This window comes from Panthera onca, chromosome C2, assembly GCF_046562875.1.
Source record: "Panthera onca isolate mPanOnc1 chromosome C2, mPanOnc1 haplotype 2, whole genome shotgun sequence".
NCBI lineage: Eukaryota > Metazoa > Chordata > Mammalia > Carnivora > Felidae > Panthera > Panthera onca.
The window spans coordinates 46287479-46302930 of NC_138347.1; the positions used below are offsets into that span (position 1 = coordinate 46287479).

General features: G+C 37.0%; 1 protein-coding gene and 1 non-coding gene across 2 annotated transcripts; one reads left to right on the forward strand and one right to left on the reverse strand.

The window, feature by feature from the left end:
- Positions 1-5497: 5497 nt before the first annotated feature.
- Positions 5498-5569, reverse strand: LOC132684476 (small nucleolar RNA SNORD57). Its single transcript, XR_009612686.1, has one exon. It is a non-coding gene; the product is annotated as a small nucleolar RNA SNORD57 (small nucleolar RNA).
- Positions 5570-14291: 8722 nt separating this feature from the next.
- On the forward strand, positions 14292-15221 carry LOC132683808 (olfactory receptor 5H2-like). Its single transcript, XM_060640196.1, has one exon. It carries the CDS (start codon positions 14292-14294, stop codon positions 15219-15221), a length of 930 nt encoding a protein of 309 aa, XP_060496179.1.
- Positions 15222-15452: the final 231 nt, after the last annotated feature.

The following is a 15452-nucleotide window of genomic DNA, read 5'->3' on the forward strand; positions in this document are numbered from 1 at the left end:
ATATTGTTAAAATGTTAATACTACCCAAAGGTATCTACACATTCAATGCAATTCCAATCAAAATTGCACCAGCATTCTTCTTGAAGCTAGAATAAGCAATCCTAAAATTTGTATGGAACCACAAAAGATCTCTAATAGCCAAAGTAATATTGAAGAAGAAGACCAAAGTGGGAGGCATCATAATCCCAGTCTTTAGCCTCTACTACAAAGCTGTAATCAGTAAGACAGCATGGTATTGGCACAAAACAGATGCATAGACCAATGGAATAGAATTGAGACTCCAGAACTGGACCCACAAAACTATGACTAACTAATCTTTGACAAAGCAGGAAAGAGTATCCAATGGAAAAAAGACAGTCTCTTTAACAAATGGTGCTGGGAGAACTGGACAGCAACATGCAGAAGAATGAAACTAGACCACTTTCTCACACCATTCACAAAAATAAACTCAAAATGGATAAAGGACCTGAATGTGAGACAGGAAACCATCAAAACCCTAGAGGAGAAAGCAGGAAAAAACCTCTCTGACCTCAGCCGCAGCAATTTCTTACTTGACACATCTCCAAAGGCAAGGGAATTAAAAGCAAAGATTAACTATTGGGACCTCATGAAGATAAAAAGCTTCTGCACTGCAAAGGAAACAATCAACAAAACAGGCAACCCATGGAATGGGAAAAGATATTTGCAAATGACATATCGGACAAAGGGCTAGTATTCAAAATCTATAAAGAATTCACCAAACTCCACACCCGAAAAACAAATAATCCAGCGAAGAAATGGACAGAAAACATGAATAGACACTTCTCTAAAGAAGACATCCAGATGGCCAACAGGCATGAAAATATGCTCAATGTCACTCCTCATCAGGGAAATACAAATCAAAACCACACTCAGATACCACCTCATGCCAGTCAGAGTAGCTAAAATGAACAAATCAGGAGACTATAGATACTGGAGAGGATGTGGAGAAACGGGAACCCTCTTGCACTGTTGGTGGGAATCCAAACTGGTGCAGCCACTCTGGAAAACAGTGTGGAGGTTCCTCAAAAAATTAAAAATAGACCTATCCTATGACCCAGCAATAGCACTGCTAGGAATTTACCCAAGGGATACAGGAATGCTGATGCATAAGGGCACTTTTACCCCAATGTTTACAGCAGCACTTTCAACAATAGCCAAATTATGGAAAGAGCCTGAATGTCCATCAACTGATGAATGAATAAAGAAATTGTGGTTTATATACACAATGGAATACTACGTGGCAATGAGAAAGAATGAAATACGGCCTTTTGTAGTAATGTGGATGGAACTGGAGAGTGTTATGCTAAGTGAAATAAGTCATACAGAGAAAGACAGATACCGTATATTTTCACTCTTATGTGGATCCTGAGAAACTTAACAGAAGACCATGGGGGAGGGGAAGGGAAAAAAAACAAGGTTAGAGAGGGAGGGAGCCAAAAGATAAGAGACTCTTAAAAACTGAGAACAAACTGAGGGTTGATGGGGGATGGGAGGGAGGGGAGGGTGGGTGATGGGTATTGAGGAGGGCACCTGTTGGGATAAGCATTGGGTGTTGTATGGAAACCAATTTGAAAATAAATTTCATATTAAAAAATAAATAAACATTAAATAAATAAATACACAATATGAATTTCAAAATAAGCGAACTCTCTATACACATATCCATGTTTATTTCTTCTTATATGTATATATTACATGATATGTAAACACATGTAAATCTATTTATCTTTATTGTTCAGATTACATATTTGCTATGTGTTGATCAGCATTCAACAATTTTAGCAGTTATATATGACCTAACATTAATGACCTCAGGTGGGAATAAAAATAAACATCTTAAATGTGTGTGTATGTGTATGTGTGTGTATGTGTGTGCGTGTGTATATATCCCTGCAGTATCTCACCATGGCATATTTAAGGTCCATCCCAAGAAAATCTTGATTTATCTCTGCATTCTCTTCCTCCACAATTCTAATAGACTCAGTGTTATCACCAAAATGAGTTACTGAAAGCCTGTGAACACCTTCTCAGGTACACGGTTTTGTTTATATGGTCTCTCCACAAAGAATGCTTCCCCAAGTGCACCCATCTTCATTACAATTGAAATGGTGCCCTTTCTTCAAAGATTTTTATGATGCATTTCCTAATTACCTTGAAAAGGGTAGAAATGCTCACTCATTTGAAACACTGTATTTTATTTATTTTGGGGGTCACAAATGGCCTTTATTAGTACTTATTTTGACCCATAAATTTTTTTAGATCATAATTCAATAGTCCTAGTACTCTTCCAATCTTTTGCAGTGTTAGCACAGTGGCTTACCCACATGAGGTCCTAAATAAGTACTTAGGAAATATATATACATTTGAAATGAATCTGTCAGCACAAACACTTCAAATGAAGGGAGAGTGCATCACTCATTTTCAATCCTGTAATGAGCCCCAAGAGATTACTGGGTCTGGGGTGTCTGCTGCAGGCCCCTCACCTTCCTGTTTCTTTCAAGACAATCACAAGTATCATACACCTAAAGCAAATTATTCTTATATGGCACAATACCAGAAAAAAGCCCTTTAATTAGATGTTTGTTTAAAGATACAAAACACATAAGTATTTAAAACAAATATTACTATGTATTTTTGGAGGTGCAGGTCACAAGATTAGACCAAGTCATCTGTCCTCCTTTTCCCCCCCCTTAGGGATACCCTCAAGGGCCAGGAAAGGGACTGAATACATTAGAGTCTAGACACTTACTGATTTTCTCTGATTTTCCATGTTATTGCATAGGTCTGTAGTTTGTTAATTTTTTTTTTTTTTTACTTTTTATTTAAATTTTAGTTAACATAGAGTGCAATATTGGTTTCAGGAGTAGAATTCAGTGATTCATCACTTACATGCAACACCCACCGCTCATCACAAAAAGTGTCCTCTTTAATACTCATCACCCATCTAGCCCATTCACCCCCCCCACCGTCCTCCATAAACCCTCAGTTTGTTCTCTATCATTAAGTCTCTTGTTTGTTTACCTCTCTTCTCTTTACACCCTTTCCATATGTTCATCTGTTTTGTTCATTAAAATCCACATATGAGTGAAGTCATATGGTATTTGTCTTTCTGTCATTGGCTTACTTCCTTTAGCATAATACATTCTAGCTCATACACATCATTGAAAATGGCAAGATTTCATTCTACTTGATGGCCAAGTAATATTCCATTGTGTGTGTAAGTTTGTGTGTGTGTGTGTGTGTGCGTGTGTATATGTATATATATATATATATATATATATATATATATATATATACACACTTCTTTATCCATTCATCAGTTAATGGACATTTGGACTCTCCATAGTTTGGTTATTGTTGATAATGCTGCACATCATGGTGCATGTACCCTTTTGAACCTGTATTTTTGTATCCTTTGGGTAAATACCTACTAGTACAATTCCTGAGTCATCAGATACTTCTATTTTTAACTTTTTGAGGAGTCTCCATACTGTTCTCCAGACTGGCTGCACCACTTTGCATTCCCATCAACAGTGCAAGAGAGTCCCCCTTTCTCTGCATCCTCACCAACACCTGTTGTTTTTTGCATTGTTAATTTTAACCATTCTGACAGATGTGAGGTGGTATCTCATTATGGTTTTGGTTTGTATTTCCCTAATGATAAGTGATGTTCATCATCTTTTCATGTGTCTCTTAGCCATCTGGATGTCTTCAGGGAAAAAATGACTATTCATGTCTTCCACCCATTTTTTAATTTGGTCATTTGTTTTTGGGGTGTTGAGTTTGATAAGTTCTTTACAGATTTTGGATACTAACCCTTTATCAGATAAGTCATTTGGAAATATCTTTTCCCATTCCATACCCTGTCTTTTAGTTTTGTTAATTGTTTCTTTTGCTCTGCTAAAGGTTTTTATCTTAGTCCCAATAGTTCATTTATGCTTTTGTTTCCCTTGCCTTCAGCGACGAGTCTAGTAAGTTGCTATAGACAAAGTCAAAGGGGTTGCTGCCCATGTCCTCCTCTAGGATTTGGTGGTTTCCTGTTTCAGTTAGGTCTTTCATCCACTTGGAATTTATTTTTGTGTATGGTGTTAAGAAAATGGTCCAGTTTCATACTTCTGCACGTTGCTGTCCAGTTTTCCCAACAGCATTTAAGAGACTGTCTTTTGTCCATTGGCTATTCTTTCCTGTTTTGTCAAAGATTAGTTCACTATATAGTAGTGGGTCCATTTCTAGGTTTTGTTTTCTGTTCCATTGATCTGTCTGTTTTTGTGTCAGTGCCATATTGTCATGATGATGATAGCTTTGTAATATAGCTTGAAATCTGGAATCATGATGACTCCAATTCTGTTGTTCTTTTTCAGAATTGCTTTGGCTATGTGGGGTCTTTTGTGGTTTCATACAAATTTTTGGATTGTTTTTTCTAGTTCTGTGAAAAATGCTGGTGGTACTTTGATAAGGAATGCATTACATGTGTAGATGCTTTGGGTAGTATAGACATATTAACAATATTTGTTCTTCTAATCCATGAGTATGGAATGTTTTTCGACTTCTTTGTGTCCTCTTCAATTTCTTTCATAAGTTTTCTATAGTTTTCAGAGTATATATCTTTTATCGCTTTAGTTTTATTCCTAGGGGTTTTACTATTTTTGGTACAATCGCCAAATGGGACTGATTCTTTGATTCTTTTTCTGCCGCTTCATTACTGGTGTATAGAAATACAACAGATTTCTGCATGTTTATTTTACATTCTGCAACTTTGATGAATTCATGTAATAGTTCTAGAAATAGTTTGGTGGAGTCTTCTGGATTTTTTACATAGAATATCATGTCATTTGCAAACAGTGAAAGTCTGAATTCCTCCTTGCTGATTTGGATGTTTTTTCTTTCTTTTTGTTCTCTGATTGCTGAGGCTAGGACTTCCAATACTATGTTAAATAGTAATGGTGAGAGTGGACATCCTTGTCTTTTTCCTGACCGTATGGGAAAGGCTCTCAGTTTTTCCCCATTGAGGATGATATTAGCTGTGGATCTTTCTTAAATGACCTTTGTGATGCTGAGGTATGTTCCCTCTAAACCTACTTTGTTGAGGGCTTTTATTAAGGATTGATGCTGTATTTTGCCAAATGCTTTTTCAGCATCTATTGAGAGAATCGTCCACTGCTCCTTCCACCCTGACTCCCTTATGACACCAGTGTTCCTGGCTCCAGCATCTCTCCCTCCCTCCCTCCATCTCTCTCTCCCCCCATCCAGACCTTCACCCAGATCTGGTCCCTCCCATCTCGCCAGGGTACAGGGAAGGAGAGATAGTTGACTTGGGTGATCAGAACACCCACAGTGCTTCTTCCTTTAGCTGCAGTAAGGTTGTTTTTCAGATCCTTTTATTTCGTCCTCTAATTTGTGAACTCACCAGGTAAACAGCTCATGGTGAAACTCGATGTTCTAGTCGATGGCTGTTTGGCCCAGGTGTTGTATCACTGGATCAGGCTCATTAAATCAGTTTTTTTGCCTCCACTCTACAAAGTCAGGCTAAGCCAGTTCATCACCTCCAACAGCCAGCTTTGGTCCTCCCCCGAATGGGTGGTATAGATTGCTCACCTGATGTTGCATGGAAGAAGCCGAACACACAGGATTATCTGCCAAGTGATTCCACATGGGACATAGAGTCCCAAAGCAGGCAAAATGAACCTATGATGCCAGAAATCAGGAAAGGGTTTTTCCTCTTTATTAATAAAGAATTAATAAATTCTTTTATTAACAAATCACATAAAACAATTTCTGAAACACCTGGTTTGTTTCTCTCTCTCGTGCTCTGGAAGTGGGTTTCCCAGGGCCAGCCCCAGGGAGAGAGTGTCCTGGCCCTAATATGCTGTCCTCCTATGAGCACCCTCCACTTTCCAGTCTTCATGCCTTCGCTCGTGTTGTGTTCTCCATTTTCTCATGTGAACAAAGGAATTCTATCTTCCTGTTGATTTTTGTATCCTAAAAGTCTTTAATTCAGACACAAAGCACGGGCCAGAGTACGGGGCGCAAAGACCGTCATGCACGTGCACTTCGTGCAGGGCACGGCGAGAAATCTGCAGAGACATCATAATTAAATTGCTCAAATCCACTGAAAAAGATTAAATCTCCAAAGCAGCCAGAGGAAAAAGACATGGTCCATACCCTCGTCTGCTGTCTCAGCTTCAACTCCTCTCAGCAGAATCCGTTCTCCATCTGGGAAACCTCGCACGGGTCCCAGAATTGTCCGAGGACCGAGCTGCGGCGTGATACCCCAACAATATTTACTTCACTGTACCAGTCAGGGTCCCAGCAGGAGACAAATGACACACCTTATCTGAACAGAAAGAATTAACACTTGCCACACATTATCTCATTTTATTGTCTTTCCCATAGCCCTGTGAGGAAGGAGTTATTTCCCCATTTCACAAGGCTCCGAGCACCTAGGGATTACATATGTGAGGAAAGCCTGCCCCAGAGCAAAGCCAACAGAAAGAAAAGCAGTGTTAAGATGAAGAGAAAGCCCTTGAATTCCTTGTCCGGCTGACATGCCAGGTTGGTTCCTTTAATCTTTCTGAGAAATTATAGTTTCCACACGATACAAACTATACCAGATCACTGAAAAACTGGGGAAGACTTTCTCTATCTTTAGAGTTTTTGGAGCCTCCTTCTCTCATGAGATCAGAGATTGTAACCTCTAAGACTTTCTCTCAGAGCTGAAAGTGTACATGCCCCACTCTTCTAGGAACCTCAAAGAAGAGCAATCAATCATCCCTCTTGTGTCCTTGGTTTTCATCAGAACCGTGTGTTCACTCTGCCTGTGTCTGAGCTTTTTTTCTCATGCACTTGACTGAGCTTCATAACTCCAAATTTAAGGGACTCCTGAAGTGCAGACCTGTGCTATTCCTCTTGAGTAGAGTCTCACCACACTTTTACCATTTTCCAGCCTGTGCAAAGTAATTGGTCACACAACCCCACAGCAGTTGGAAGTTTACAGTGCAACAGAGAAGAATGCCAGCACCCCAGCTTGCTTCCTCAGTAGGAGTCCCTGCTCCTATGCCTGGGAACAGTGTAGCATGTTGGCGCCATCCATTCTTCTTGTGACCCAGGGGATCCTCAGACCATGCTGTCAGTCCTGGGACTCCACCCTACTTTGCCACCTAAGCATGTTTAAGCCAGGCACATCCCCCTTCTAAAAATTCAGATTTTGTACTCTGCTGTTTATACTACTTTGCAGTAGCCCTCAATAAGCAGCCTCCCTCCCCGCGGCTGTATCCATAGTCCTATCTCCCTCAAGTCAACTCTCTGAACTTCCAAAAGTGGTCACTTTTCTAATTCTAGACTTACAATTTTTGTTCTCTCAGATCTACAATTGATTTCTTGGGTGTTCAGAATGATTTGATACCTATCTAACTGTGTTCAAGGGAGGAGACAAGCTTAGGATCCACCTTATCCTCTGTCAAATAACTCCTCTGTAGTTTGTTATTTTTTGCTGCTTTATAATATTCTCATCATTCTGATATTTCTATAAATTATATAAGTTTTTGCTTACTCATACAATGTTATAATTCAAAGACTGGTATATTGGTAATATCAACAACTGGTGTGTGTTTCTTCTGTAATCATAAGGATTTGTTTCCATTCCTGAGCTTTTCTTTGAATGAAAAGTTTGGCATCAATCCGTGAGTATATGAGTGTGGAATATACACTGTCTGGTCCTACTTTAGGTTGGGTATGTGCAGACAAGCTTTGGGGGTCTCAGAAACAGACTTCCTGTGCAGCCTTCTCTTATACATGTTTCATCTACACAGACCCCTGCTCTGATGTGTCTTTCATTAAACTTCCAACTACTTTATCCCCTCCAGAAATTCCCTAAAATCTCCTGTTCCCATTCTGAAACCATTATGTGTTCCCATTCTCATTTCTGTTACACACTTTTTTTATTTTTGTACATTGTTTTTCTCATTTCGGTGTCATGTTGGGAAAGACCTAAAATACACATCTCTGCAAAGCCCACATTTTAGACCAGATGTTCTGCAAAGTTTTAAAAAGTAAACTATGAAGTTACATTATGTATTATTTAATGAATATTTATAGGTAAAAGATGATAGCACAATATTAAGTTCATCCAGTTGTCTGGACCACTCCTGAATATGGATTAAACTACACTTTGAAAATAATAATAAAATAATAATAATATAATAATACAATAATATAATAATTAATAGAATAGAATAGAATAGAATAGAATAATATAAATACCCTTTATTAGGAACATATTAATTTTCTTACTTAGAGATTTAAAGAATTCATAGATTCTCACTCTTTTATGTGTTTATAAATTTTTTCTCATCATTTTATAATACGTAGCTAATAAAGTCACTGACAATATTATCCTAGACTGTGCTCAAAGAATCAATGTTTACTTAGGTAAAAACAAACACCAATCAAATCTAGAACAGTATTTCTCAATCTGAGTTGTGGACTAGTTAGGGTAGAATCTTGGTAAGAAATATATTATGTATGTGTGAACAACTCTCTAGTCTAGACTTTCTTTTTATTGTTTCTCTGTCAAAATAGTGTTTGCAGTCTTTAGTGGCTCCAGAATAAGTTGAGGGCTTATGGGAACAAAGTTTGATGGGTTCCATTAATAGAGTTTCTTCTTCAGGAAGTTTATGCTGTGAGTTGGGACCACACTAGATAAGTATTCTTTCAAATAATTAAGTGAAGTAAATTTTTAAAAATAAAGATGTTGGAGCTGGAAAATAGAGACACATCCTCTGTTCCTTACTTAAACGGCACTATGCAAACATGTAGAGATTTCCATTCTCAGTTTTGTACCTTCCTCCCATATTTAGGCAGCTGGATACAGGTTTCAATGGGGCATTTGTTCCAAAGGATGAAGTATTGTGGATAACTTTATAACTTTTTCTTGAAAATATAATTGACAGTGATGACAGGCAATTAAAAGCCCTTTGCCTCATGTCAATGAGGTTAATTCCAGGGATACCGGTTTAATAGAGAATGTAACTGTCAAGCTGGTTAAGTTTTGAACCATCCTTCTCAATGACATTTTATATACAAAATAATAGTCATTATATAATAATGCAATATCTCTTCTGAGAAGGTACCTTCTAAGTCAGACTTATTTGAGGACAACGGTTAACAGTTGCATCATATTTACCTCTATTTTGCAAAATAAAGAAAAAAGTTCACGAAATGTATAGTTATTATTGGTATTACTCAGGGTTGTCCAGAGTACAGAACCAATAAGGTACGTATATCTTATCTATATCTGAAGACTTTATTATAAGATAGTGGATCACATGAATATGAAACCTGAGAAGTCCCATGATTTTCTGTCTGCAAGGCTGAGAGCCAGGAAAGACAATGCTCTAGTTCTAAAATGTGAGAATAGGAGAACCTATGGATAATATAGATTCCATCAAGTCTGAAGTACTGAGAACGGAGGTAAATATCACAGATCAACCAGTTGGGCAGAGTGAATTCAACTTTCCTCTGCCTTTTTGTTCCATTCAGCCCCACGATGGATTACATGATGCCCACCAGCATCAGGGAGTGCCATCAACTTTACTCAGTCCACTGATGTGATACCAATCTCTTCTGGACACACCCTCATGCATACAACTAGAAATAATATTTAATCAGTTATCTAGACATCCTGTGGACTGGTCATATTGGCACATACAACAAACTGTGTCACAAGTCCACCCACTATCAATCTGGCACCCACACACAATTTCTTAAACCATAGTTAAACTCCAAGTAAGGACAATAGCAAAGTCATAATTCCACCTAACATAATGTAACTATGCTGTGTAAAACTGAAAATGCACTAACCCCTTCTCCAGAAAATGAGTTAAAATCCTTGAGTGATGCTTACTCTTTTCTTTGATATCTGGTAACTTAAACACTATGATGTCAAATTAACAATAATTAATTACCATGATATAAATTCAATACATTTTATTTTACAGGATAAGAGAATATGAGTGAAAAGAAAGCAAAAATGTTTGTTATGTATACATGTACACAGATATAAATAGACAAAGATGTTGGTATGTAAACATGCACAGACACACATACACAAATATATTCTGAGAAGTAAATATTTACGGCAATTACACTTCTCATTTCTGTAACTAGTCATGTGGTCATAGCTGGTGTTCACAATTATCTCTTCCACTATCCATTCCACAATCCCTTATTCTACAGCAAACAACTCATTGATTAAACTTCTTTATCTTTACTCCTTAAGTGTCTGGCTATTAGAAATGCCACCTGGATTGGTTTGTTGGAGTTTTCCATTGGCCTTAATTACAGGGAATGGCACTACTAAAGAACAATCTCCTTGTCCTCATCTTCACTGTGGAAAAGTAGTCCAATTTCTCAATGGTCTCACCAGCCAGCAGAGTAACTCCCTTCTTTACATGATGATTCAGAAGAAGGGGGAACACAAAGTGGCCCAGTGCCAGTCTTAACTTCTTGCTGAACAGAATCATTGTTGTCTGTGTTAGTGGAAGCATTCCTTCCTCTGGCTCTAAGACCTTTATGTTAGCAGAGCATAAAGGCATAAGAAGACTTGCAAAAATTATGCTAGTGTGTTGTTAGTGGTAATAGCGAGTGGTACCATTCCAATTTTCACTATGTGATTCCTGGACTCATGAATTTTAGCTATGGGACTGTACTATGTATTTGACATTGATTCAGAAAATATACAGGCTTCTGGAGAGTCTTGCCGAACTATGCATGTAATGCCTCCTAGGTGGTGCAGTAATTGACTTTCAAAAGATGATTCCATCATTCTAGCAAGCTACCTGTATCAGGATGGTGAGGAAAATAGTAAAATGAGGTAATTTATTATCAGGGGGACATTGCCACACTGCATTTGCTATGAAGTCAGTTGCTTAATTAGAAGCAATGGGCATGGAATATCACGACAGTCGATAAGGAATTCTGTAAGTCCACAGATAAGGCTTTGATAGAACCATTTTACTCAGCACTGCAAACCTATTTTTTTTTTTTGTTTCTTCAATTTTCTACCTCTGAGATCATCTAGACCCTCCAATGATGGAAAGCCATATCCAGAGGCATCACATTTTCAGACATGAAGACTCTTGGCCTCACTTCTGACCTATTGAGGCAAAATCTGCATTTTCAGAACACGCACACACACACACACACACACGATTCAACTGTATTACAGTCTGAAAAGTACTGATATATGCCACATCCCACTGTGGTCCTTTGTTTCATTCTCCTTTTGCTCTTTGACCTTTCCCTAGTAAAATTTCTCATGTATTTTCACATTAAAGTGGGAAGTTATATGTAGGTCTGGAATCTCAGCTGTATTTTACATGAGGACAATTTTGTTTGGAGTTAGCTCTTGAAGGGAATCCAGAACTTTAGCCTTATTAAAATCATGTATGAAGACTATACTAATCAAAGCACTCTTAACATCCAAATTTATAGAGAAATTGAAGTTTGCATAAACCTGTCATAAGTGTCATCTGTGGTAGAAAACAGTAGCATAAAGTGTAATTTCAACTGTTAAAATTAGAACTGTATACAATGACTTGATATTTATGATTTCGGAGTCTGTAATGCCCTATGGGACACCTGGACTTCTCATCCAAATTCAAATCTACAATGCCCCCAGAAGAATAGTTTAACTTCGTCCTAAAGGGAATCCTTGGTTGCTATTAAGGGAATTTTAGTTCTTCACTCCTTTCTCTTCTGGCAAAAGCACACAGCCCTACAATTGGTTGACTCTTGTACTCAAGGCAAATTAATATAAACAACATTTTCCTGAACTTGGTAATTGAAGTCTCTTAAATGAATCAGTGTTCCTACCTATGTTTTGTCATTCCAGTGCTACCATATTTTTTTCTACTTTACAAAGCATCTGCCATTTCTTAAAGGATGTGGGTAAGAGAGAAATGAATTCTATAACATTCATTATTCTTTATATAAAAATTCAAAATACTGAATAATTTTTAAAAAATTTTTACATTTATTTATTTTTGAGAGACATAGAGAGACAGAGCACAAGTGGAGGAGGGGCAGAGAGAGAGGGATACACAGATTCCGAAGCAGGCTCCAGGTTCTGAGCTGTCAGCACAGAGCCCCATACGGGGCTCAAACCCATAGACTGTGAGATCATGACCTGAGCTGAAGTTGGACGCCCAACTGACCGAGCCACCCAGGCACCCCAATATATAATAATTTTACATTAATTTACCAGATGCCAAAATGGCAGACAAAAAAATGTAAAACTCTTAACTATCTGTATATTTATTTTTGTGACTAAATCTGGATAAGCAAAATACTTGTAAAACTGGAATTTTTATCTTAACATAATTTATTGACTTTCTAATATAAATATAATGACTTTAAAAATTTTGGTGAACTAGAATGTTAAATAATTTCAACTGAATTTCAATATCAGGTCATGTTTACTACATAAGAAAATGTTTCTGTTTATCCTGATTAAATGATCTATTCTTTGGATCACATTCTGTGATTTAAGTTTTAAGGTAAGTCATATACATATTAACTCCTCTAAACCTTCTCCCACTCCTGACAATTTCATTGAGTATTTAAAAAATATATATATATAGCAGGAGATTTATAGAAAATGCTCCTCCACTGCTCTTCCTACTTTATGCTTAAAAGGTACACAACACAAATTAAATTTGAGAATGTTCACTTATCTAATGATTTTAGATTTCACTTAAGGGAATCCATTCTATATAAAAATATACTTAACAACTGGAATTTTGGCATTGGTTATTGGTTATTTATGTCTTCTATACTAGGTTCCAGAGTTTGGCTCAATTTTATTCTGCTGAAAAAACTTATAGAAAAAAGTACTCCAAGTAAAACCAGCAGAATTTCTAGAGAAAGTCAGTGGGTGAGTCTAACTATTCACACTTAGATCAAGTCCTAGGCTAGGTATTATGAGGATGGGAAACTAAGTTTCTGGCTCTTTTGACTTCTATAGTGGTAGTGTTTGACTGATACCAAGACTCATGTGGTAAAGAGCCTCAGTTTTTAGCTATCCGAAAGTGATGTGTATCTACTTTATAACCTCTTTAATATATTTCTCAAGTTTCTTTCCATGTCCTTCTTCTTTTTACCTTATCCACTCTTCCGTGGATAGGTCATCTGTAAGTATGCCTTCAGCTACCCAAATGACACCCAAACAATTGTTTCTATTAAGCTTTAGTAGACTCATACTACTAAGTATGGATATTCAGAGGGCTCTTTCTCCACAAATAGGCCAACTGAATTGTTCAAACTCAAGGTTAATGACCATCTACCTGGTCATCACGTGTCTACTCTCTCCTTCACATCTAGTATGTCACTGAGTCCTAGGGACTACATTCTAATTTATTTTTATCTCTTTGTCCTCCTCATCATTGCCAGTATTACATTACACATAAACTAAGAACTTTACATACACATGAATCAACTAGAAGGGATTTTTTTACATGCAGATTATCAGACTTCATTCTTTACCCACCAAGTCAATACAATGAGTAATACCTCACAATCTGTATTTTGTACAAGAAGTTCCTCAGAAAATTCTGATGTGTAATCTGGTTTGAGAGTCACTGAATAACAACAGTAAGAGCTTCCTAATTAGTATTCCTGACTCTAGTTTCCCCTCCCTGCAGCATATTTTTTACATTACAGAATATTTAATTTAAAAATTAAAAATATCCCTATTGTCTGAGGAATAAAGTTTGACAAGGACTTCCACATGGAATTTAATTAATTTCATCATAATTCAAACTTCTTTTCCCTACACCCTCAACCATGTTTCAGACACAGAAACTCAGGTATCCCCATGAATTTAGTAATCATGTTTAGAATGTTTTTCCTTGGGGTCCCTGGTTGGCTCAGTCAATTGAGTATCCGACTTCAGCTCAGGTCATGATCTTATGGTTCGTGGGTTCAAGCCCCATGTCGGGCTCTGTGCTTACAGCTCAGAGCCTGGAGCTCCTTGTTTCTAAATCTGTTAGTTCCTGTACATTTTTTTGAACTGAAATAATTTCATTTTCCATTACCTCAATTCCCCAAATTACTTTTCATATATTATAGTAATAGTAGTAAATAAAATTAAATGGGTTCTGGTTAGTGTATGGCTTTATTTCAACTACTTTCTTCCAGTTTTCTTTTAATACAATCTTAGTGAATGTTCTTTTTACATTTATGGCATTTCATTTCAGGGGTCATCCAGTAACAATATGGATACTAAGAATGCAACAATGTTGACAAAATTTGTTCTCACAGGAATCACGTATCAACCAGAGTGGCAAATCCCTCTGTTTCTGATGTTCTTGGTGATATACATAATCACTATTGTGGGAAACCTTGGACTAACTGCTCTCATCTACAATGACCCCCACCTTCACATTCCCATGTACTTTCTCCTTGGGAGTTTAGCCTTTGTGGATGCTTGGATATCATCTACAGTGACCCCAAAGATGCTGGTCAACTTCCTAGCCAAGAGTAAGATGATAACTCTCTCTGAATGTGTGACACAATTGTTTTCCTTTGCATTTGGTGCCACCACAGAATGTTTTCTCTTGGCAACAATGGCATATGATCGCTATGTAGCCATATGCAAACCATTACTTTATCCGGTAATTATGACCTATAGACTTTGCATCTGGCTGTTAGTTTCATCATTTGTAAGTGGATTTATTCATTCTATAGTTCATATAGGTTTTTTATTTAGATTAACCTTTTGTAATTCTAACATAATATATCATTTTTACTGTGACATCATGCCATTGTTTAAGATTTCCTGTACTGATCCTTCAATTAATATTCTGATGATTTTTATTTTCTCTGGGTCAATACAGGTATTTACCATTCTGATTGTTCTGGTTTCTTATACACTTATTCTTTTTATGATCTTAAAAAAGAAGTCTCTGCAAGGCATAAAAAAAGCCTTCTCCACCTGTGGAGCCCATCTCTTATCTGTTTCTTTATACTATGGCCCTCTTCTATTCATGTATGTGCACCCAGGATCCGCACAATCACATGATCAGGATATGATGGACTCTCTATTTTACACTGTCATAATTCCTTTGTTAAATCCAATTATCTACAGTCTAAGAAATAAAAAAGTCATAGATTCACTAAGAAAAATGTTAAACAGAAATGTTTAGATCTCATACTATTATCTATTTTTTATTAAAACCATCACAAAATTATGCAGATTGGAGTGGCTCTGTATGGGTTAGTATGCAAAGACTTTGCAATTGTAATTGCCTAGTGTTTAATGGTTTATTAAACGTGTTCATTTCATGCTAGAATAACTGAAACATAGACAAAAATATTTTATTCTGTATTGTATACTATACTCTTTATTATAGTTTCATAAAATCATTAAGTACTAT